Source organism: Notolabrus celidotus, chromosome 15 (assembly GCF_009762535.1).
Source record: "Notolabrus celidotus isolate fNotCel1 chromosome 15, fNotCel1.pri, whole genome shotgun sequence".
Classification (NCBI taxonomy): domain Eukaryota; kingdom Metazoa; phylum Chordata; class Actinopteri; order Labriformes; family Labridae; genus Notolabrus; species Notolabrus celidotus.
In genome coordinates, this window is record NC_048286.1 from 4327990 (window position 1) to 4354482 (window position 26493).

The window sequence follows — 26493 nt, forward strand, 5'->3', positions numbered from 1 at the left end:
TGTGCAGGAAGCAGCTGGAGAGTCCTGATTACTCCGTAGACACACGCACACACACACACACACACACACACACACACAGAAAAAGATACACACATACACACAACTCTAAGCTTCAGTGACCAACAGATGAGAGTTATGAAGATTCACCATTCACTTAGTAATAACGCACATACACACTTAGGTATTATATTTCCCTGTCACTATCACAACCACACACACACACACACACACACACACACACATTTATATATGTGCACACACATGTGACAGATGCTGTCTCTGTTGCAGGGGGGAGGAAGAGGAGGGGGAGTCCCTGTCCTCTGGCTTACATTGCTGGCCACAACAAGAGGGGCTTTCCTGCGTGTGTGTGTGTGTGTGTGTGTGTGTGTGTGTGTGTGTATGAGGTGCATTTATAACTCTGCATTGCAGTGCATGTCCAGTCCTCTCTCTTGGCCGTGTTACAGAGAGGTGGGCACGGAAAGCCGGTGTGCTGTTCCAGAGACACGAGCGACCACGCCCCTCTTCTCCCTGTGTCTGTGTGGATGACGCAGCCTCGCTCTTACCTCATGATGTCGACTTTTAACAGACACCTCAGGAATATGAGTCAGTGCTTCAGACTTAACAACTTCCAGTCCCGCAACCAGGGCTGTTTGTGTACCGATGTAGACATTTTATAACCCTGAAGGCACCGAGACGCAGTGGCATGTTAACTGCTTTCATTTAAGGTGCAGTGAATGAGCACAACAGAGCGACAGCAGTGTGAAGAAGACTTTCAGAGCTTTGGTGCGTTTTATACCTGGTGATCAATTTAATGGTTGATGTCTTTTATGCACAGAAATGAAGCAGGTGTTCTTGTTCCCTTGTTAACGACAGTTAAAGAGACGGTTGTGGGAGGGACTTCAATCTGCTCACACTTTGTTTTCCTCTCCAGAACAGGGAGCGGCACCTTATATGGGCAATGTTGTTTTCTTTATAGAAACTTAAGTATTACAATCGTTTGTTAATGTATTGATCCCTCTTTAATTATTGAAAGAGCAATCAGATAATAAAACTTTCTGATTATTCCACTAAGTCATAAAAAAAAGAAGTTTTATGATCCGTATATTGTATAACTTATAACTGTATTTTATTGTTTGTTGTATTAAACCAGTGATCCATAAGATAGAAGTGTTCAATTTACTGTTAATTATGACAAAAAAAGTCTCAAATCATGATGTTTGAGATGTTTCATCTGGGTTTATAAAAACCAAACAACTGGTTGCAAACACGGCTTTTGCTTTGGGCATTTTTTTAACTACATGATGAAGAATATTTGCTGCTTTTGGCTTCTCAAACTTGAGGACGTTCATCTGTTCTTCTGTATTATACCCTTCAGTTATTTTACATTGAAAAACTGGAGATTTTGCACCGTTGGCGGAGAAAAGCATACTTTTTTAAGGTGCACACAGGGTTCATGGAAGTTGTGATGGGCATTTTTTAAAGCTACTATGAAGAATTTTGACTTTGCATTGATTTTGGCGCCCCCTGTGGACAAAGCACTACATCTTGTTTTGCTGCTGATTAGTCCTGTACATGTGAAGGTTGTTTTTTACGATGAAAATTATTTCTTACTTGCTCTTAACAGTCAAATCAGACTAAGAAATACGAGATTTATCAGTGTATTAATAGTAACTAGGGATGAAATAAGCCATAAATACTAAATCAAATAAACATAAGAATAAAAGTAAGTACAGATGTACTTACAGATGAAGTAAAGTATTAAAAGCAGTGAGGATATTACACAGTGTGCTACACAGCAGTAGTGTGCTGTAACTCACTGTATCTATCCGGTGGAAGCAGAAACAGAATGAAAACTGTAGACATGCAGGTCTCTTTTGCTTCTGTATGTCTTTTAGAGGTGTCAGCATTCATTTAAGACTGTTTCTTAACCCACTAAAAACTCCCTATTGAAGCTTTAACTTCATTCTGTGTAATAATGGAGAATAGTCACAGATAATATTTTTTGATTTGTTTTATTTAAATGAAAAAATAATGAATAAATCTGTTATTTTTCTCCATTATTACTTAGAATAAATACAGATTTATTCTTGAATTAAAAAAATAAAATACATAAAACATGTTACCTTTCTCAATTATTTCTTAGAATAAATACTGAAAAATAGTAGATTTATTCTTTTATTTACAAATTTGTTTTACTTTTCTCCATTATTACTTAGAATAAATTGAGAAAAATAATAGATTTAATTGATTTTCATTATATATATTTAAAAAAATAAAAATAAATCTGTTACCTTTCTCCATCATTACTGAGATTAAAGTTAAAGCTCCATTAGGGAGTTTTTAGCAGGTTGTGAAACTGTCTTAAATTGACATTGAGGCCTCTACATTACATACAAAAGCAAAAGAGACAATCACTTAGATGAGGTTATCATTTCTGTGTTTGTGCATTTCTACATTTTGCATTCTGTTACTGCTAGGTATAGTGAGTGATGGTGTTTTTTTTGCTTTTTTCAGTCATTTAGAGGCATCAATATTCATTTAAGACTGTTTCATAGCCTGTTCAAAACTCCCTATTAGAGCTTTAACTGTATTCTGAGTAATAATGGAAGAAAGTAACGGGTTACACTTTTATTTAATATAAATACATAAATAAATTTAATAAAATCTGGTACTCTTCTCAATCAGTACCCAGAATAAATACAAAAAGTCACAAAATATTTTACTCAGAATAAATTTAAATTATTGGAAGCTCCAATAGGTAGTTTTAGCAGGTTATAAAGCCTTCTTGAATTAATACTAACATAACAGATTAATCCATGATAGCAGTAATCTTTGAAGCTGTTGTTTATATAAATTAATTAATACATTAAAAAATTAAGAAATGTGTTACTGTCCCTTTAAGTGGGCTGACTCTCTGCAGCTGCTCACCATGTTAAAGTCTGGTCACATCTAGTAGCAGACAGACAGCTTTGGTGATGTACGCTCTTGTGTTTGGTGTGCTGCTCACACACACACACACACACACACACACACACACACACACACACACACACACACACACACACACAGTGGGGTAATTGTCTGTTGGGGGCTTGGCAGACGTCCCATGCTGCACAGCTGCACTGGGTCAATACACACACACACACACACACACACACACACACACACACACACACACACACACACACACACACACACACACACACACACACACACACACACACACACAAACTCATGTAGCAGACTAGTTGAGGTGTTGTCATGCTGTCTGATGTTTTGCTCACACGTACTTTTTCAGTCCGGACTTTTCCATAACGTGTCTGAAACAAAAGACTTTCATTCACGTCCGGTGTGACGAGTGTTTCCTCAGCTGGTGCAGGTTATCATCGAGTCCTCAGTTAGTGATCAGTGGTGATGAGTCACTCGCTTTTTATTAGTTACCTGTTCAAACTGAAGTGATGCAAAGCAGAGCTGATGGATTATCTGACAACGCTGAGTCAGATTTTGAGGTGCACATTGTACTGTTTTTAATATGTCAATAAGAGCTTACTGATGGCAACTTAAGGCTGAGAACTGGTTGCCACTTTCTCAAGAGAGATGCACAGACCAACCTAGAACCTGTTACTATCAAACCGTGTGACTTCTGATCTTTTAATGCATCATATTTTGATTGAATTCTACCCTCTTTATATCGAGACCTTGCAGGATTTGACACAACTGGGGCAACAATTGACATCCTGAATCTTGGATCCATTGTTCTGATCTGTGATTAAAAAGTGCCGTAGTCTTATCCATGTTGTAAATTTCCATTGTAATGTCCATCCATCCATTTAGAGTTGGGCTCTCCTGTGACAACCATTTCCTGGTTAACGCCTTTTTAGCTGCAACCAGCAGAATGTTTGTTAAGTATTTGTCTCTTTTGGACCAGCCCTGAGGTATAATCCCAAAATGCAACACCTTGATCTCAAGAGGCAGCACATCTTCAAAAATAGCTTGTAGGGCATTGTGTACCTCACCCCTAGTCATTGATGACAGGGCAGTCCCACATAACATGGTAGTGGTTTGCATTTTGACTACCGCAGTACCTCCAACATGTGAGGGGGGGGGGATTTCCATCATAGCAGGATTTTTGTGAAGGTATCTTATCAGGCTTTTCCAGCTGTATTCCATCAATATTTACAAACTACAACACTTCCAATGGTATTACCCATTTTCATCCATTCTTCCTCAGATGTATTTATCCCCCCTGAAGCGGCTAAGATTGAAAAGTGCCGCAGAGACTAAGTGGGCTCTTGTTTGTGACATGTCTTGTCATAAATCAAAATCAAAAAGTCCATGGAAAGTTTTTTTATTTATTAACAAAAGACTCAAAATAATCAAATAACAACAAAGATCTAAATAAACTATCATAATGATGATGATGAACAGACCAACCTAGAACCTGTTACTATCAAACCGTGTGACTTCTGATCTTTTAATGCAGTGTTTTTTAATTTGTCATGTCTTGGACCTACACTTTTTAAATTTTTACACACTTATCTGAGGCTGCTCTGACCTCCTCACCTCTATTCTTATGTGTTATATATTTTATTTGTTATGTCCATGAGAAGTATGTTGTGACTTTACTGTAAAAAACAACAACAAAAAGCCTTACAAATAAAATGTAATGACTTTCATTTACTTAAAGTCTACATGGAGATTCAGATTCAGGATGTTAATTGTTGCCCCAGTTGTGTCAAATCCTGCAAGGTCCTGATATAAAGAGGGTAGAATTCAATATAAAATACAACAACAAAAATTAAAAATAGAAATAAGAAATAAGAGGCTGTGAAAAAAATGAAAATAATGAATTGAAAAAAAGGGATATTTAAAGAAAATTAACATTTTTGGTAAAATATGCAGATCTAAGGTGGAATCACTGCATATGGTCTGACATTCGACCTCTGCTGCACCTTTAGCTAAGCTGTAATGTGAGTATGCAAACAAGTCACACTTACATTTTAAATCCAGAGAGCATTATACCTGCTAAACGGACTTATCATGTCTTCAAAGCCGTGCTGCGATGCTGGATTCAGAATATCCGCTCTGCACTGGCCTTTAAAAAAAAAGACAGACTGGTAGTATTCTATTTGTAGCTCTCCTTCCTCCTTTCTCCCTCTCCTTCTTCCTGCTGCTCAGCAGCTGACCTTTGACCCAGTTATCGGGCCATGTGGTTCAGTCAGGGTTGTGTTGTGGTGCGAGGCACACATGACTTCCCCTGCAGGGTCACGTGTCCTGATGCAGGCTGACTCACTGAGTGCAGATAGGAAGAGACCGTCTTTTATCCTGTTTTGGTTTCTTTCATGTTATGGTTGTTTTGTAATCATGCTGCAAAATAAATCTACCTACTGGTGCAAATACAGAAACCTGAACCTGAACTGATAGTGACACAGGAGAAGACACTGTTAGCTCTAATCTGCAGATTCTGTTATTTCTGAAAGTTGTTGTTTGGGTAAAAGTCCATATTTTCATTTTCTGTGACTGAAAAGTGAAAGGAGGATACTTTATGCAGGCTGTGATATCAGACACAGATCTACAGCATCATAGTTTTTACAGGGGACCTCTGTGTTTGTGATTTTAGTCCACTTTGATTCTTTATCACTGTTTACTTTTGTTGATGGTTTGAGGTATTAGTTTGTCGGTGATGCTGCTCCCTCGCTCAGATCTCATTGCAGATATTTTTTAATTTCACTCAGCCTACCTGATTAAATAAAGGTTGGATTACAGATGAAGGCAGACAGGATATTATGACTTCTATCCTCTGATTCTCTCTCTCTCTCTCTCTCTCTCTCTCTCTCTCTCTCTCTCTCTCTCTCTCTCTCTCTCTCTCTCTCTCTCTCTCTCTCTCTCTCTCTCTCTCTCTCTCTCTCTCTCTCTCTCTCTCTCTCTCTCTCTCTCTCTCTCTCTCTCTCTCTCTCTGTTGTGTTTCTTCTGTCTAAATCTAGTATCTAATTTATTAAAGGTGACATATCACGCTTTTCTCATCAATATATATTGGTCTAAGAGGTCCCCAAAACATGTCTTTAAAGTTTATGCTCAAAAGAACACTTTGAAATCAGATTTTGGTCTGCCTGAAAATCCCTCTTCTTCAGCAGTCCTCAGAACACTCTGTTTTCTCTCTGACCACGCCCCCTCAGGAAGTGGATGTGCCTCGGCTGTCCAGCACGTTGATCTAATGTTTACATGTTGGCTGAATATACACGGCTGCTCAGAGATCACGTTACTTCAACCCTCTGAATCTGATCCAGAATCTGATCCTGATGGAGAGGCGCCTGCAGCAGGACCTTTCTGAAGGATTGGTCACAGATTTAGTGTTTCTTGTTGTTTTATTTATCGGTATGTCGACGTGTGTCTTGGTACACAGCTACGAACATGTAGCTATGTGGCTATGCTAACAAGCGCTAGTACTTATCCATGATAAATAAAAATCATCCACTAGATCTTCAAATCTGCAGACGTGGGGAGTAAAACCGACCTCTACCAGAAAGACAGCAGGACCTTTCTGAAGGATTGGTCACAGATTCTGTGTTTCTTGTTGTTTTATTTGTCAGTATGTAGACGTGTGTCTTGGTACACAGCTACAGCTACAGCTATGAACATGTAGCTATGTAGCTATGCTAACTAGCGCTAGCACTTATCCATGATAAATAAAAATCATCCACTAGATCTTCAAATCTGCAGACGTGGGGAGTAAAACCGACCTTTGTGTTTATTAAGACAGCCTACAACTAGCATGCCTCCCTCCTAAGCTCCTTGTTAGCACACATTTGTGCAGGAAATGAAAAACGGAGGAGGGATTCAGTATTATTTTATACAGTCTATGGGCTGAACAAGCTCCGAGCTCTGACTCCGTGACAGACCGGATATTGTTGTTACGTAACAAAAACACTGAAGTCTGAAACGGCTCGTTTCACACACATGTACAGAAAGGTGGAGAAATCAGAACAGGGGCAGAATGGATTTTTTTCATTCTCGGGGGGTTTGTAGACATGCCAGGGAAACATATTTCAGGTAGAGAACCATTAAAAAGTCCATTTAGCATGATATGTCACCTTTAAGTGCAAAGTCTGAGTTATATGCACATCATTTCAAAACTACTGTCATCTTCTACTTTAAATTATTTTAGAATTGTTTTCCACACTTTAGGAGTACATTTAACCCATGGGTTGTCATCATATGTTATGACTGAAAATCTGTTTGAATCACACCATATGATGATGTTTACCACATTCAATGGATTTAAAACGTATCTTGAAAATGAAGAATGCACAGCTTGGTTTTTAAAGATGAGGCTATTTCCTCCAGATGTTGTTCTTTTCTACTCCTTTGCTGCTTTTTGTGGATCTCTACTCAAGTTTTGAGAAGTTTGTTGTTTTATTAAATGCACAAATGCAAGACCAAGTGAGTTAGTTTCACTCAACAATAAGACCGAAAAAGAAGGGATGCTTTTGGACAGATTTAAGACTCAGGTGCTCTCTGCAATCAGAAAGTGAAGTGATTATGAAAGAGGACGTTATGAAGCAGATGGGCGGTGAGAAAGGTGGGAAAGGAGGAATGTTAGAGTCTAGACTTCCCTCCTCCTCTCTGAGCCGGCCTCTCCTCCTCACAGACCAGATGGAGGATTAACAGTTGACTTCACACATTGTCCGGATGATGTGGACAGATTTTTACCCTCTGTCTAACAAACACCCCCTCCCCTCTCTCCAAACACACACATGGAGTTCTGGCAAGACTTGTGTGTGTCCATGTTTACATACAGTTAGTTTGGAAGCCTGCTCAGTGCTGCCACCTGTCTGTTGTTATAGTAACTGCCGGCTGGCCAAGTCAGCAAAGAAAGCAGAGTCAGAGAGTTGGCAGGAAATCTGAATTTAAGACTTTCAGATTAATCAAGCTTGCACTGGTGATATGCTCATCCTGCAGGAGTCTAAGTGTTGTTTGGTCCACGTTGAGCAGGTGTGCAGGTTCTTCTCATGATCATCATGATTCCATCAGAGCTTCAGTTGATGCTTTAAAAACTTTGAAATGTAGGCCAGCTTCTCTAAATTGTACTCAGAGTTAAAATCCTGACTTCATTACCCAGAATCCCTGATATCTAATGTCACTGAAGCACACACAGCATCCTCACGTCTGCTAACCTGATCAGTCTGTAACTGAATCTGAAGAAAGAGGAGAGGAAGGACGGGTAATGTTGCTGCAGTCAGCTCTCTCAGGACGCAGAGCGGGGTTACTGTTCTGGACGGTTCATGTTTTACTTTAAGATTTAACTTTGTCTCCTGAAGAACGAAGGATCGAGTTCATTTACAGTGAGTCAAGGCGACTAGACCAGACGGTTCAGGCTTTCAGTGATTGTCCAGTGTTTTTGTTTAGGGCAGCTTCTGTAAAATAAGTCACCAAAGTAAGACTGCAATCATTTGTTGGGATCAATTTCTTATCTGACTTTTAGAATATTAACGAAGCAATTACAGAACATTATGACGGCTGACATTATGAGCGTATTAACATTGGTTATCTCTTTACTGTGACACCTGTCAGTGTTTGTTCTGCAGCAAGTGGACATTTTGTCCCCAAGTTGATGTGTTGGGAGAATGGGTGAGAGTAAGGATGGAGGTGACTTTGACAAGAGTAATGTCTGAGCATCTCCAAACCTGCAGCTCTTGTTGGGTGTTCCCATTCTGCATTGGTCAGTACTTTCTAAAGGTTGTCCAAGGGAGGAAAACAGGTGAACTAGCAACAGTGTCATGAGCAGTCAGGGCTCATGGTGCACAAGGGGAGAAAAGGCTACTGTGTTCCTATCATAGACTGTGGATGTAGGCTCTGTGACGTCAACCATCGTTCCTGAAGCTGAGTTTTGAAGCATGTCATCGGTGGGTGCCATATTGTAAATGCTGACTCAACCTAACTTTCTGTCGACCTAGCATGAAGTAAAGACGTGGGCCTGTAGCCTCCTCGCCAACAGCTACAGTGTGCTAGCTGTCAGTCAAGTTTGTTGTGCCCTGCGCTATCAAAAGATTCATTCCTCGTACAGTCAAGAAATGAGCAATTCAGACCTAAAGTGTTTTGTGAACCAGGCTGTAAACATGTTTATTTCTGCTGTGAATGGGCATGTATGTGGTTTCTTGTGTTCCTGCATTCAGCCTCTAGTGGACGCTTGAGGAACTGCAGTTTTTAGCACCTTCACATTCACATTCTAAGACAGGAGGTTGCCGCTTGTCTTTATATTCAACAGAGGAGCTGCTGGTCTAAAAATATGGGTCCAATGCAGAAGTGCTAAAAACTGCAGTTCATCGAGAATCCACTTGAGGCTGGCTCCGGAAGTACAGGAAACCACATACACACCAATTCAAAGAAGACGATCTTTACAGCAGAATGTTTACAGCCTGGTACAAAAAACGGCACACACTGTAGGGGGTGAATTTTTTCATAACGTGGCAATTTTGAGGTTATTAAGATTACAAGTCTTCCAATGAGAGACACAGCTGACTTGATTGACAGGCAGGAACACTGTAGCTGTTAGCTAGGAGGCTCAAAGCATGCCTCTTTACGTCACACTCACATCAGCAGCAATATGGCCGCCGCGGCCGCCTGGCCTAAAAACAGCGCTTCAGAAACAGATGGGTGACGTCACGGATACTACGTCCATTATTTCAACAGTCTGTGATTTCACTGTTCTCTGACATTTTTCCTAACATTAATCTGGAAAATTCTGAGGAACTTTAGGTGTGTGTGGATTTTGGCGCCCCCTGTGGACAAAGTTGTATCTTTTATCTCTTTGCTGATCCTGTCTTTAAATGTTATGGTTTTATTTTCAAATGAAGAAGCTTTGCAGTCACCCAATATGAATCTTTGCAAAAGACAAATGTAAGAAAGCGGTTTCAGCAGGGAGCTGTTAATTGCTCACCTGACACCTACCATGTGGCAAAGTGAAAGTTATTATTGGGACATCAAAAAGCATCAGTGTCAATTTTAGTCTGTCTTAAAAGCAGCTAAAACATCTTCACAAAGATTCATCGTTACTAAAGACTCAGAAATAATACAGTCACTTAACATCCATCCACTTCTCTACACGTCCGTCTATCTGTCAGTGAGATACCCCGTAGATATACTCTGGCACTGAGCCGTGTTCTCTTGTACGCAGACGATCTTTGATCTCAGACTATTCTTCAAAGATGAAAAACAAAGACGTCTTGGTGTTCATGTTTTCTCCGTCATCTGTTTAAGATGAGATAACAAACAAGAGTATCTCCATGCAAACATATTGTGCTCCTCATTTTCTTCTCCTGCCTCTCTCATCGATCCAGACGGGCATTGATCTCAGTCTCAAAGCACACACACACACACACACACACACACACACACACACACACACACACGCTCGGTTTAGCATTCCAAGCTCCACCCGTCTGTCTGGAGCTGTGACAGAGTCGTCTCAGGAAACCACTGCATCACTCCTGGAGGGTTACGTCAGAGGCTGTGTGTGGGTGTGTGTTTGTGCATGTGTGGGTTTGTGCATGAAGTGCTAAGGGTGTGTCCTAGATGGAGGCGGATTACTGAAGGTGTGTGTGTGTCATCTAGTCTGCAGGATGTGCCTGCTGCAGAGGTGTACGTGTGAGCAAGTGGTGAACAGTGCAACCTGACAGAGCCTCTAATTTCATGAGAAGACACACAAACAAACACACACACACACACACTACAAACACACACACACACTCAGAGAGAGAGCTTGTGTTGTGGTTTGGGGCCTGTGTGCGTGTGCGTTGTGTGCACCTGTCACCTGTAAACAAACAACCCAAGTTTTCTTCCTCATTAGGCGTCTTCAGCACCTCCACCAAGATGCACAGCTCCCTGCAGGGACCCACACACACCCTCTTGCTCTACACACACACACACTTTGTTCTCTCACACACACTCATTACCGCTCACACACAGTCATAAGTGCGCACATGCTGACAGTGAGAAAGCAATTAAATATGTAAAGCATCATCTTCACTTAAATCCCTGAACACCTACACGTCTTCATCATCACCTCAAACTTTTGTTCTAAACACACACACACACGCACACACACACTCACACACACCTCCTGCTGAATGCATACAGACCCGTGTTGTTGGTCCATTCATCACCCTGAGCTCCCATTAGGAGGCCGTACCCCTCAGACACACTCTCTAACTGCAGCAGTGTGTGAAATAGATCTGCTTTCTGAGGCTGATGTACTGGTGATGATTTCTCCCCGTGGCTGCCGTTTGTCCTCATTCATGTCTGCTCCGAGTACGAGGAGAGGAAGAAGTGTGTGTGTACCCCGAGTCGCAGACTGATCGATGTGATGAAGATTAGGTTTTTGCAAAGTGGTGATGGCAGAGAAAGTAAAGACATGAGACATGGTGTACTTTGGTGGGGGTATTTAACTGAACCTGTTCTGGTGGATGAGAGGTGACACCTTTTTGGCATTAAAGCTCCTGTGAGGAGTTTTCAGCTGGTTGTGAAACAGACTGAATTTAATGCTGACCTCTCTTTATGAACTGAAGAAGTTAAATAAACCGTCAACAAGAGGAGAAACCTTGTCAATAAAGGGACTTTTAAGTTCGTTTCAGACCCATAGACTGTATAATAAATGGACGTAGTATCCGTGACGTCACCCATCTGTTTTTGAAGCACTGCTTTGAGGCCGACCTGAACTTGAAATTGCCGCTTGATGAAAAAATTCACCCCCCCCCCCATACAATGTGTGCCAATAAATAAATTACACTCGTTTTTTGAACCAGGCTGTAAACATGTTTATTTCTGCTGTAAAGATCGTCTTCTTTGAATTGGTGTGTATTTGGTTTCTGGTACTTCTGGAACCAGCCTCAAGCAGATCCTCAATGAACTTCAGTTTTTCGCGCATTGGCCTCGTATTTTAAGACCGGAGGTTGCTGCTTATGGTCAGACCCCGTGATTACCTGCACGATGCCATCTGCAGCAAAGATTCTCGATGGGTGATACATTTCTATGATGACACATATTTTGTCAAGAAACACTAAGAACACATGTGCAGGACAAAATCAGCAGGGACTGCCTCGTCCACAAGGGGGCCCCAGAGTTGATATAAACTTAAAGCTTCTCAAAGTTTTGTATGAAGTTGGGCGTTTCTGCGTTTACTGGATTGGACAGCTGAAGAGAGACAGGCAAAATGTGAAGCCCATGAGGAAGTGCTAAAAACTGCAGTTCGTCCAGTGTCCACTAGAGGCTGGCTGCAGAACCACCAGAAACCACATACACACCCATTCAAAGAAGACGATCTTTACAGCAGAAATAAACATGTTTACAGCCTGGTTCAAAAAACTGTTTAGGTCTGATTAGCTCATTTCTCCATCAGCACACACTGTACGGGGGGGGGGGGGGGGGGGGGCATGGCTGACTTGATTGACAGGCGGGCACCATGTAGCTGTTAGCAGAAAGGCTAAAGGCCAAACTAGCTTGGACGAAGTTAGGTTGAGTTCAGCATTTACAATATGACACCCACTGATGATTGGCTTCAAAACAGCGGGACCAGCGTATGTGGTTCAAACCACACTGTCATGTGCGTAACACACAGAAACCAGGAACTCTCTCCGCCTACAGATGTAAAATTGTGATAAAGTAGAACTTATCAAACTGTGGTGTGTATGAAAGATTATTTTAATCTAGATGAAACATGTTGGCATGTCACCATAGCTACCAATCTAAACTGATGATCTCACAGGCTGTCAAAAAAGGTTTTTTTTTATCTCTGTTACAAAGGGAAGAAAACAGTTGCCAGATTAAGAAATGTATTTCTTTAGGCTTATTTCTTTAAATTATTTAATTTGTAAAAACAGTACAGAGGAAACCAGGGTCATTTTTCTAAGTTACTTGTCAGTTTAGTATTTCAAAAGCAGATCCTTTTTAAGCTTTTTTTCTTTAAAATTGTTGCAACTCTGCGTGATTTTGCTGGTTGAAGCACTTTTAAAAAATAAGTTTTAGTCATAAACAAAAGGAGAGAAAAGAAAATGGATCACATTTTATCTTACTGTCTTCCTCTGTCTAATTTGATCTTAAGCTCCTTGTGGATCTGTCTAACTTAAGTCGCTATGATTGATCTGCATTGACAGTAAATCTGCAGCTGAAGTTTGAAGTCTCACACGCTCAGATTTCTATCTTCAAAAAACACGTTTCAAACACATTTCCTCCTCCTGTACCTGTACTATATCTCCTGTGTTGCATTATTTCCCTGTCTGTGTGTTCTTGTAGGACTCATTAAAGAGAGCTCACAGGCTGTTTGTGTTAAGCATGAGGGGCTCGAGTCTTATGAGGGACAGTAACACTGGACTCCTTCCTGCAGATGCTTCTTCTGCATGCAGCTCAGATGCTAAGCACACTTGCGTCTTGTTTTCAGTAATTGCAGTTAGTTGTCTGTATTTTGCATCCCACATTTTAATCAGCGCTGATTACAGCAGCAGGTTTCTGGCTCCACAGCAGTGGAAATCAGAATGGTGAAGTAGTGCATATTTGATAACTCTCCATGTCTGTGTCTCCTCTCCACAGTGACAGAATTCAACAATGGCTTGGAGGCCAGTTCAGACTCGGATGATGAGGACAAGCTACACATCGTGGAAGATGAAAGTCTGCAGGACCCAGAGGTCGCCAACGCTGAGGGGACCACGCTGCAGGACGCCAGCCATGACGCCATCACAACAGTATTACCCCTTAACGGCGCCCTGAACGGAGGTGAGACGCCCTCTGCTGCTGAACGTCAGGTTTCATTCAAGCTACAAGCTTGGCAGGATTTCATTAAAGTGATATAATAACTTTATTTATAAAGCACCTTTACAAACAAATGTTTACTAAGTGCTTTGATAAACAAAGCATGGCAGGATTCAGGAGGACAGAATAAATCTTTAACAGACAGAGGAGTGCAAAAATTCTAACGATGAAAATTATTAAAAAGAATAAATGTGAGTTAAACAGGATAAAGTGATCAATAAATTATTGTTATAGAGTTTTAAAAAAAAAAATTAAAATTAAAAATTTAATTAAGAAATAAAATAAATGAATAAATAATAAAGGAATAGAATATTTTTTTTTCAAATAATTAAAAAAATGAAATAAAAAAATAAAAAATAAGAAAATAAAAGAAAGGAAAAAAGAAAGAAAAAAAGGCATAAAATGACAATAAAAAGCTTTTTAAGACAACGACAGCACTTCGGAGATAATAGAAAAAGGATATATTGAGAACTTTAAAATAATAAATGAAAAAGGAAAAAATAAAACAATGAATAATCAAATACAATTAAAAAGTTAGGAATTAGTTTAACAAATTATAAATAAAATAATAAATAAAAGGCGTTTTAAGAAGACAACATCACATCAAAGAAAATAGAAAAGGATAGATTATTAAAATTAAAATAATAAATGAAAAAGGAAATAATAAAAAAAAAAAAAAAAAAAAAATAATGAATTAGTTAAATAAATAATTACAAATAAATAAATACAATTAAAGTGACTTTTAAGAGGCGATTTAAAAGATGTTACTCTGCAAGCCTTATCTACTTGGGAGGTTTTTCCAAAGTCGAGGGGCCCAAATAGAGAAAGTTGATCCCCTTATGATTTGAGCCTTTACTTTGGACCGACCAGAAAGGCCCCAGGGTCTAAGATGATGGCTCGTATGGTGTACACAATGTAGCTGGAGGCGAGACCCAGACGAGCTTTAAAAGTGGTCAGTAAAATCTTACAATCTCTTCTAAAACACAGAGAGGCGAGGACAGGAGTGATGTGATGTCTTCTGTTAAATCTGCTAAGAAGCGTAGAAAGGAAGGAGGTTTTACAATCATCCTGGACATGAGCTGCCTCTGTTGTGGAGGATGATTTTGAACAGGTGGTACGATTATCCCTGCGACTCTGCCCAGAATCAGACTCCTCTTCACTGCTGTGTATTACTCTGTACCGCTGCCACACGAGCTGAAGCGTACACAGAGCAGTCCTTTAAGTCCTTTGCTCTTAATTGAATAACGCGTGATAGAAAGCAAACAAAGCATTCTGCTGCCCGTGTTAGAGAGCGTAAGAGCTGGAAGCCTGAGTAAGCTGAACATGATCACAGCTCAGTGTGCTGTGACACTTTCAGATCAAGAGCGAGGCAGAGCGGGAGAGAGAGAAAGAAAGGAAGAAAAAGAGAGAGAGAGGGAGAGAGAGCATGTCTGGAAAGAAGACTTCAATAGTGACTTAAATAATCTGTAATCCGGATGCCATGCAGACGTTTCATATCCTACTAACTGGGTAAATCCCAAACACTCGCTAACAGGCGAACACCTTTCAATAACAGCAATCTGCCCCAGGTCAAGTCTTTACCCAGAAATCCCTGCACCTCTTCCTCCAGCTTCATGATAAGTGCTTCTTTTCTGTTAAGTCAGGGTCTTTCTGCTGCAGTGTCTGAGCTCTGGAGACTCAAACTTCTCCACACAGACAGAATAACAGAGCTGAGAGACTTCCAAACACAGCAGAGACGTCGTGGTATCTGGGTCAGATGTTTGTGTGACAGGCCGCTTTCTCCCCATTTGTCTTTTATTGTTTGGTGTGACAGCAGCGGAGGCAACCGTTCACTGCTCAGAATGTAGCACGATGCAAATATGAAGAGATGCTTGGATGAGATTACAGAGCTGGAGAAGTGAGAGTCAGAGTGAAAGTGTAATCCAGTCAAGCAAAGAAAGAGACGCTTATATCATCCATACACAAAAACATCAACGCTTTGTCTTTGCTCGAATATTTCAAGTGCTGCATGAGACTTTCACGTTGCTATTAACACACTGATCACCACACAGGTGTGCCGGGCTGGTCAGAATCAAAGGTCACTTTACTGTCACCCCTCTCGAACAACACACCGCAACAGATGTCACAGATTTGTAGAAGTGACAACAGGAACGTCTGCCCGAGCTGTTGTCTGTGAATTGAACGATCATTTCAGTTGCATGAGCTGACTCTGATGTAGAATGGCAGAACAAACCGTGCTCACTAACAAAGATTCAAACACAGTGAGGACAAAGGTTGAGATTTGTGCAGAAGTTGAAACTTGCATTTGCTGTTTCATAGTTACAGCCAGAATCCACCAGATCCGTGTCCGGTCTGTCTCCGATCCGTCACAGCACCGGATCTGATAGGTTTCTATTCTAGTCAATGTGTTAACTTCCACTGGATCCGCTCCGTTGCGTTCCGGCTGCGTCTCTGATCTGGATCAGATACGCAAGAAAGTTGTTGTTAGCATTGTTACATAATACGAGGGGATAAAAACTAGGGCTGAACGATTTTGGAAAATAATCTAATTGCGATTATTTTCCTTAAAGGTGACATATCACGCTTTTTTCATCAATATATATTGGTCTAAGCGGTTCCCAAAACATGTCTTTAAAACTTATGCTCAAAAACACTTTGAAATCCGATTTTGGCATGTCTGAAAAACCCTCTTCTTCAGTCCCCCTCAGAACAGTCTGTTTTCTCTCTGACCACGCCCCCTCAGGAAGTGGATGTGGCCTCGGCTCTCCAGCACGTTGATCTAATGTTTACATGTTGGCTGAATATACACGGCTGCTCAGAGATCACGTTACTTCAACCCTCTGAATCTGATCCAGAATCTGATCCTGACGGAGAGGCACCTGCAGCAGGACCTTTCTGAAGGATTGGTCACAGATTTAGTGTTTCTTGTTGTTTTATTTATCAGTATGTCGACGTGTGTCTTGGTACACAGCTACAGCTACAAACATGTAGCTATGTGGCTATGCTAATTAGCGCTAGCACTTATCCATGATAAATAAAAATCATCCACTAGATCTTTAAATCTGCAGACGTGGGGAGTAAAACCGACCTTTGTGTTTATTAAGACAGCCTACAACTAGCATGCCTCCCTCCTAAGCTCCTTGTTAGCACACATTTGTGCAGGTAATGAAAAACGGGGGAGGGATTCAGTATTATTTTATACAGTCTATGGGCTGAACAAGCTCTGAGCTCTGACTCCGTGACAGACCGGATATTGTTGTTACGTAACAAAAACACGGAAGTCTGAAACGACTCGTTTCACACACATTTACAGAAAAGTGGAGAAATCAGAACAGGGGCAGAATGGATTTTTTTCATTCTCGGGGGGTTTGTAGACATGCCAGGGAAACATATTCCAGGTAGAGAACCATTAAAAAGTCCATTTTGCATATGTCACCTTTAATATTGCGATTGCGATTTAAAATGCGATTATTTTTTCAAGCTCCTCTTTATGTATTTTTCAACAAACACAAGTAATAAATCAATCTGTATTATAATAAACAATATCAGATTTATTGTACACAAATTATTCTTTCTCATAGGATAGACTTATGTTCAGATAAAGGTAAATGAAGCATGAATTAATATGAAAGACGATTTTTTTATCTACTTCAATTACAGTTGTAAACTTACTGAATCCTTTGACTTGTAGTCTTGTCAGTGTTCACCAGCGGCTGAGTGACAGGTCTCTTTTTTTCTCCGCTGCCGGACTGATTATCATTTGCGCTCCTGGCTGACACCTGACCACGTAAACATGCTTATTTTTCTCAATAAGAACGAGTAGACAGAAAACTGGACACTAAGTCTGAAATATGATTCTGTTCAGTTGTCCTGTTGCAGTAAATCCACATGTTGTCTGGGTCTTCACTGAGTGTGCGTCTGCGCAGATTATTTATAAGCCTGCTCCACATGTTGATATTCAGCGTGTTGATTATTTTGTACGTCCCAATATGATCGGTTCTTCTGCTGAGGCCGTTTTTAAAGATGTCAACAACAAAACAACAAATCAAAACTTAGCGTGGCCGAAGTTGTTTTCTTCATCCCCCGCTTGCACGTGTCTCGTTCTTTGGAGTTTTTTGGCCGTCGGCAAACCAGCTGAAGGGAACATTACGGCCACCTACTGCATGCATGTCACGTAAGGCTGCATCTGTGTACATGAAACTTTTTTTTTTTTTTTAATCGCAGCCTTTGCGATTTGAAAATTGCATTCTATTACATCACGATGTCGGTTTGAATTCGATTAATCGTTCAGCCCTAATAAAAACACACAACGTGGGGGTTTGGGAATGGAAGCTATGTAACATGTTGACAGATAAACTTGCACAATCCTGTCGGTGTGTGTGGCGGCGATTTATTACACAAAACCAATAAGCACAGATATTTGACTGGTGATGCAGGGAGCCAGATCTTTGGATGACAGTCTTTCATCCCTAAAACCAGAGATTAAACAGCTTGACAGTCATTATTAATTTAACCTGTTATGTGCGATGCAATGAACCTGCAACATCACAGTTTTGACACAGCGTACAGGAGGAGTGACGATCCTCCGGCTCTCTCTTTGATCAAGTTAGTTCAGTCCTCCTCTGGGCCCTGGGGAACGCCAGCACACTAACAACCAGATGTTCCCCTCTCTCATCTCCTCTCTGACTCTCTGTGAGACTCCTAAAAGTTAATCTGCAGACAACACCAGTACATCTCCAGATCGTCCCCTCTCTTTCTTTCTCCGTCTGATAAAAACACAGCCGTTAAGCTTCTTCATCACTCGCCGTCGTCTCTGTCCTCAGACTGGAGTCAAACTGCTTCTCTGTTCTACACCAGTGACTCAGATTTTCCCCAAGCACTGCCCGCCTTCCTGTCAGATCTCAGGGATTAAAAGTGTTAGGATGAAATGAAACAAAGTTAGGACAGGACTTTTTGTTTCGAGCTGCCACGTGTTGTTTAGGAGTGTACATGTGTTCACTCTTTAAGTGTTTTTGATGCTCTTTTCTGCAGACATTAACATCTTAATGAGGAGATAAATATTTGTATCGTCCTATTTTGGCATGCATCTAGCAGCTGACATTTATGTTCAAGATCTGTTTTGTTTTTTTGGGTCTATAAAATGTCTGAAAATCTTGAAAAATTGGGGTCACAATTGCTCAAAGCCAGAAGTTAAGTGTCTAAATATTCTTTAAATGTTTGACCAGCAGCCTGAAAACTCAAATAAACCATATTTTATTTAAAAATGTAAACATTACTTAAATTTAAAGAACAAAACCCTTTCGTCAATTTACAATATTTCATCATTGGGGATGCACAATATGGATTTTTGTGAGCTGAAACCCTTAACTTATGAAAACCTGCTCCCCATGGTCCATAAGATTTGATTTTCAGTATTTTTTTTACTTTTTCTTTTTTAATTCAAAGTTATTACACACCCGAGGGAGCCAGTTTAGCTCGGCAGTAAATCACACACCACACAAGCAGAGGCAATAGTCCTCTCTCTCTTCCCTGCTTCCAACTCCATCCACTGTCCTATCCTCTGAACAAATAATAAACTGTATACTTAATGTAGTATCCGTGACGTCATCCGCTTACTGCTACATTCGTCTTTTTTGAATGGGTGTGTATGTGGTTTCCGGTACTTCAGGAGCCCGCCTCAAGTGGATGCTTGATGTACTGCAGTTTTTAACACTCCTGCATGGGCTTTATATTTTGAGACCGGAGGTTGCCGCTTGGTGACACCGTGTAGTCTGTCCTAACTGTATCCACCCTGTGCTCTAAATATGGCCGCCTCTGTAAATCTCAAAGATTCACACAGTGTAGCACCTGCTGGAGTCATGTCACAAGATGTGAGCTTATCTGTCTTTTCTGGTGATTTAAAAACACAAACAACAGAATCCAACCTGTTATTTATGTAAATGTGTCAACTCTGAACCAGCTGACTGAGAATAAAGCAGAGAGAAGCCATCTTTGTTGGGGTTTCAGAGAAGGGTTGCTCACGTTGTGGACGTCAACTTAATGATTCAAGGTGGACAACCTTGCTAGTCGGAACCAGAATGACCAATTATATGTGTCTAAGCTGTGGTTAAGCCTCCCTCCTTTAGCTGGAGCTGTAGCTCTGGTTAATGTCTGCTGCCATAATGCTCTAAAGATCTACTACCTGGATGGAAAGGAGCACAGGTGATGATGTCATCTCGTAGCACGGATCGAGGAACTGCAGTTCTTAACACTTCTGCATTGGCTTCAATTCTTCCGCTTGAAACAAACACGTTAAAAGCCCCAAAGATAATCTTAAGTAACCTTGTCCACTTGTAGTTGAAGACAGAGCAGGTCTGGCCCCGCAGGAAGCATCACGTCTGCTTAGTGGACCTCGAGTCTCTCATCAGTCCTGCTTCTGTTCATCTTTATTCTGCTCGTTACAGTTTCACAAGTTTCATCCACTGGACGAACTCCAGACAGAACTCACAACTTGCTTCTGAGTAGCTTGACAAAACTCTTAGAGACTTTCTTCTTTTGTTGTGGATGTCCGCTTAATGATTCAAGGTGGACAACCTTGCTAGTCGGAACCAGAATGACCAATTATATGTGTCTAAGCTGTGGTTAAGCCTCCCTCCTTTAGCTGGAGCTGTAGCTCTAGTTAATGTCTGCTGCCATAATGCTCTAAAGATCTACTACCTGGATGGAAAGGAGCACAGGTGATGATGTCATCTCGTAGCACAGATCGAGGAACTGCAGTTCTTAACACTTCTGCATTGGCTTCAATTCTTCCGCTTGAAACAAACACGTTAAAAGCCCCAAAGATAATCTTAAGTAACCTCGTCCACTTGTAGGTGAAGACAGAGCAGGTCTGGCCCTGCAGGAAGCATCACGTCTGCTTAGTGGACCTCGAGTCTCTCATCAGTCCTGCCTCTGTTCATCTTTATTCTGCTCGTTACAGTTTCACAAGTTTCATCCGCTGGAGGAACTGCAGACAGAACTCACAACTTGCTTCTGAGCAGCTTGACAAAACTCTTAGAGACTGTCTTCTTTTGTTTGAACCTCCTGATATCCGACTGTAAGACAGTTTGCAGGATCAGCGCCAAACAAAAACACAACACACCTCAGCGTTCACGTAAACCCAACAACAAAAGCAGCACCAGATTTAACAAGCCGAGGTGAAACCGAGCCTCGGCCTGGCAGCACGGTTTGATTGGCTTGTGTTTACGCCGCGTCTCAATGCTCTTTTTGATCCACGATTCCCCACAAACAGCTCAGCCTACGCAAGCATCTGCCTTCATCACAACAGCAGTCAGTTTCAGCCGAGCAGGAAACACTAACACCATGGAGACGCTGAGAATGTGACACTCGGAGATATTGCTCTCAAGGCTGGTTTCTTTGTTTCTGAATAAAGCCTTACATGGTGTGAGCAGAGTGCTGCTCGCTCTCTCTCTCTCCCTCTCTCCGCTCGCTCTTTTCTCCTCTGTGTACTCACTATTTCTCCCTCTCCCTCTTTATCTCTTGTTGTGTTCTACCTGACTCTCCTCTCGCCTTCTTTGCTTTTCTTTCTTTTTTGTGTCCTTCTCTCATCTTGTTCAAAAACCCATCTGAAGAAAAGGTGTGAAAAAGCCTCTTCTCAGTGTTTGGAGTGATATCTGGACTTTATGAGCTGTTAATTATTCCCACAATGTTTGCTGAGCCTCACATTAGCATCACTTCTATAACTCTGTGGAACAAACTCTTACTTTTAAAGCCTGGTACTCCGATTACTCTGACAGAGTTTTCAATCTGCACTTTATCCCGATCAGAACACATCTTAAGCTGGGTACACAACAATAATCCAACCAATTCAGGCCTAATGTCCCCCTTCAGACATTAGTGAGCAAACTCCCAATATTATGATGGTTCCGCGCCAGATTTTCCTGTGATGTGAGGTATGACAAGATTTACTTTACTTCCCCCAATCTGCTCAGAAGATCTGCACCGATTTGAAAACATAAATATGAACCCTCTATGGAACAATCTTTGTTAATAAAGCGCCAAATCACAACAAAGTTTATCTGAAGACTCCTTCCAAACAGAGCAGGTCTACACCCTACTCTATGTTCTATTATTAACAAAGACCCAACATCAAGACAGGATAAGATCCAGTCCCATCTTACAGACAGGACTCAGTCTGATCTCATCTTAATCCACCATGAGCAGAGCACTTTGCAGCATTTAGCAAGTTACAGTGGCAAGGGCAAACAGAAACCAAGCGGCAACCTCCGGTCTCAAAATATGAAGCCCATGCGGAAGTGTTATGAACTGCAATTCATCGAGCGTCCACTTGAGGCTGGCTGCAGAAACACCAGAAACCACATACACACCCATTCAAAGAAGATGATCTTTGCAGCATTAATAAACATGTTTACAGCCTTGTTCAAAATAAAGCTTGACTCTTCGTAGCTTATCTCTCTATCGGCAAACACTGTAAGGGGGGTGAATTTTTTGTAACGTGACGGTTCAGAAGATATTAAGATTACGAGTTTTTGCCCAAATAAGGACATGACTGACTTGACTCCCGGTCGGGAACACATAGCTATTGGCTAGGAGGCTCAAACTCTGCCCATTTACGTCACACTACGCCTGGTTGATTTCCTCATTTCCAATTGGTGACGTCACGGATACTACGTCCATTTTTTATACAGTCTATGGCAGAAACCTCCAGCAGGACCAGACTCATGTTAGACACACCGTGTTATCAGAACTGGTACTGGCCCATCTCTAACTGTGCAATGCTAAGTCAGTGTCATCAGGCTGCTTTTACAGTTTCGGCCCCTGCAGGCTGAGTGATCTAACACCAAGATATCTCTTATTCTCTTCAATCCCTCGACCCAACTTGGTCGAGGCAGATGGCTGTCTAACATGAGTCTGGCTCTGCTTGAGGTTTCTGCCTGTTAAAAGGAAGTTTTCCTCACCGCTGTAACTAGCTAAATGCTGCGAGGAGCAGTGCTCATGGTGGATTAAGGTGGGGTCAGACTGAGTCTTACCCTGTCTTGGTGTTGGGTCTCTGTTCATAATTTGACATAGAGTGGTCTAGACCTGCTCTGTTTGTAAAAGCGTCTTGAGATAACGTTTGTTGTGATTTGGCGCTATACAAATAAAGATTGATTGATTGATTGATTGATACGAGACAAGGGAGCACAAGGACTCTAGAAAGGTCTACGGTTAGTAACTGTAATGGGACATCATTAATAGATAATTCAAAAGGAACTGTAAATATAGAGAGAAACCTTGCAAGGACAAACTTCCTTTAACAGGCAGAAACCTCCAGCAGGACCAGACTCATGTTAGACACACATCTGCTGAGACCATGGTATCAAAATTGGTATCGGTTCGTCCTTAACTGTGCTTACTTTTTAACCTGAAGTCAGGCCCAAAAATCGGAACTGCCAAGTCAGCGTCATCCGGCTGCTCTGACAATTTCTGCCCCCTAGAGGCTGAGTGGTGTAATGCAAAGATTTGATGTCCATAAAGCAGCTTCATGCAAGTATCATCAGGAGGAGAAGTGCTTGTGCTTAAATCCCTGCTGGTGCAGAGCTGTGAGACCTAAAGGGACCTAATCTGCCCTTTTATGTGACCATTCAGAGTGTGCGAATATGTAAGATGTCCTCATTAGTGCCACTGGAATCATCTCTTGCTCATATTCAAACCGATGAAACAGTTCTGCTTAAAGGCTCACTGAAGGTTGAGTGTGGACGGGGAGTCTGATTAGTTCTGTTACCTGTTGTTCAAACCAGGAAGTAGTATCGTCTAAAGTTGTAGATGTATCTCCTTGTGTGTTGGAGGGAAGTGATGGAGAAGTCATGAGAAGTTGGCGCCCTGCAGCGCCACAGTGAGACCCTGTCAGAGGCGCTCTGTGATATGTTTGGATCGTCTGACTCCTTTCTTTCCTGGCTGTCTGAGGAGAGAGCGGGGGAGCAGCTGGTGTTGAATCGCTCCTCTGGTGAGAGATTAGTGTGTGTTACTCCCCCTGCAGTCTGGGCCGCACTGCAGCTCCAATCCATCCTGCCTTATAAATTCACCACGGACTCGCACTGACAGGTTCTGGCAAGGTACACAAGTGCAGTGCTCTGTGCACGAGTGTGTTTAGAGTCTTTCAAGGAAGCGCATGTGTGTGTAGCTCCGCTGGTGTGTGTGCCTCATCAAGTGTGTGTTTGCACCACATGATTTCCTGTTTTCATTCCACTCTGATATTCCACATGTGTCTTGTTGCAGGGTCGTTACTGCGTGGCTTTTGGTGAGGCATTAAGTGTAATTGTAGAGTGTGGTGGGAAAATATGCAGAGAGGTGTATCAGCGAGGAGGAGGAGGAGGGATGGAGGGAGCTCAAGAGAAACACAGGAGGGAGGTAAAGGAGCAGGGGGAAGAAAGGTAAGGGGGGAGTTGAAAGTGGAAAGAAAGATGGTGGTAAAAATGAACAAGAGAAAATGGAGACACAGTGAGGAGGGGTAGAAAGGGTTAAGCAGCGAGGTGGAGGGAGAAATAAAAAGACGACAAAGGAGGGGGTAGAGGAAGAAGTTAAAATACGTCTTTACAAAACCCAAACAAACGACTGTCTCTGTTTTTAGGGTTATTTTGAACAGATAACAACAAAACTGTCTCTGCTGGAGCGTGAGAGGACTTCAGGACGACGTTCAATGTTTCTCATGTTTGATGAAACTAAGTTCCCACAGTCACTTTAAACACTGTGAGCGACACAGACAGATTATTCAGGAGAGTCTTAATCTGCCTTCCAGTCAGTGGCTGAGGTTGGAATTTCCCACCTGTAATTGAACCCGTCTGAGCCTTCAGGTACAAAACAACACATGTAAACAAAAATAAAGGCTAACCAAGATGTAGTGACAATTATCATAATTATTATTATTATTATTATTTTTATTTTTATTATTACTATTATAAGTAGTAGTAGTAGTAGTAGTTGTAGTAGTAGTATCATCATCAGAGTAAATACAATAAATAAAGTTAGCATTATTATTACTATTATAATGTATATTATGGTTAACATTATTCTTATTAATACATTTATTTAATATGCATTATTATTATTTTATTTGTATTATCTCAGAGTAAATACAATTGCTAATTATTATTATTATAATGTATTATAATTATTATCATTATTATTAATTATTATGATCATCTTTCTTCTTCTTGTTCTTCTTCTTATTATTATTACTATTTATCACCATCATTAATTATTATGATTGTTATTATTACTATTATAATTATTACTACTATTATTTATAATAAATCATTATAATTCTTATTTATATTCTTATTATTTTTTATCATCATTACTTATGATTTTATTATATCTGATATAACAATATTAATTGCGGAGTAAATAGAATAGTTTGTATTCTTGTTATTATTATGATTTGCATTATTTATCATTAGGATTATTATCATTATGTATTATTGTTATTTATTATTATGATCATCTATATTTTTATTATTGTTATTATTATTACTTTTACTATTTATTATCATCATAATTTATTTTTTTATATTATCAGAGTAACTAAAATAATAACATTTATTTTCAGTATTATCATTATTATTATTATAATGAATCTTATTCATCTTTATGATTATCATTATCATTATTATTTATCATCATCATGATTATTTTTATTATTATTATAATTGTATTATTTATTATTATTATAATTGTATTATTATTATTATTATTATTATTAATAATTTTATTATTATTATTATTATTGAGTAAATAAAAAGAGCTCATACAGGGAGATAAGTGGACAGAAAGTTGTCTAAAAGAGGGGACTGAAAGTTTTTCTTCAGGTGTCTTCTTTCTGTTTAAACTTGGTGCCCACAGAGACAAAGATGAGAATAGCTGTTTAATGTCTGTGACACACTCTGTCTATTTAAATCCCTCCATCTGTTCATTTATCATTCTCATAATGAGCACATACACTTTGTTCATGTCTACTTCCCTCTTTTCTCATGCTCACCTACAGAAACTGGCAGGCTCTACCATGCTCACTCACTGACGCTGAAAACACACTGTTAGTGCTGACCGACTCCAAGAGAAACTGTAAGAGAGAGAGAGAGAGAGAGAGAGAGAGAGAGAGAGAGAGAGAGAGAGGGAGAGAGAGAGAGGGGGGGGGGGGGGGGGGAGAGAAACACAAAAAAGAAGGGGGGGAAAAGAGAGGAAGAGTGAAGAACAGAGAGAGGGATGAAAGGTGGAGGAGTGCGTCTCTGAGGAGAAAGGAGAGATTTGGAAAGCTTTGGGATGAGATCATGGGAAGCAGAGATCTCAGTGTTTAAAGTGAGGCTTAACAGGGCTCGGCCTGGTCCTTACACACACTCACACTCACACACACACACACACACACACACACACACACACACACACACACACACACACACACACACACACACACAGCTGCACCTGTCCCTGACACGGCTCAGCAGGAAGAGGCGTGGTCTTTGGCACCCGTCCTGCCTGCACTCAAAATGCCTGGTCTCTATAGTAACACTGGCCGCAGTTTCACCTCACTGGGAGTTCTTATCAACATCTTTACACACACAACGTGAAGCAGCGTCTCGGCCTCTCACACTGAAATATCAAAGATTATTATATATGCTAGAACAATGCTCAGAGACGTTTAAAGTCGAGGGTTTGAGA

General features: G+C 40.8%; 1 protein-coding gene across 2 annotated transcripts in view; it reads left to right on the forward strand.

Annotated features, from left to right (window-relative positions):
- Positions 1-26493, forward strand: part of LOC117826405 (zinc finger E-box-binding homeobox 1-like) — a 108305-nt gene that overhangs the window by 63848 nt on the left and 17964 nt on the right. For both annotated transcript variants that reach the window (XM_034702425.1, XM_034702424.1), the window contains exon 2: positions 13582-13764. In XM_034702425.1, coding sequence (XP_034558316.1) covers positions 13582-13764 — 183 coding nt within the window. The remainder of the gene's footprint in view (positions 1-13581; positions 13765-26493) is intronic.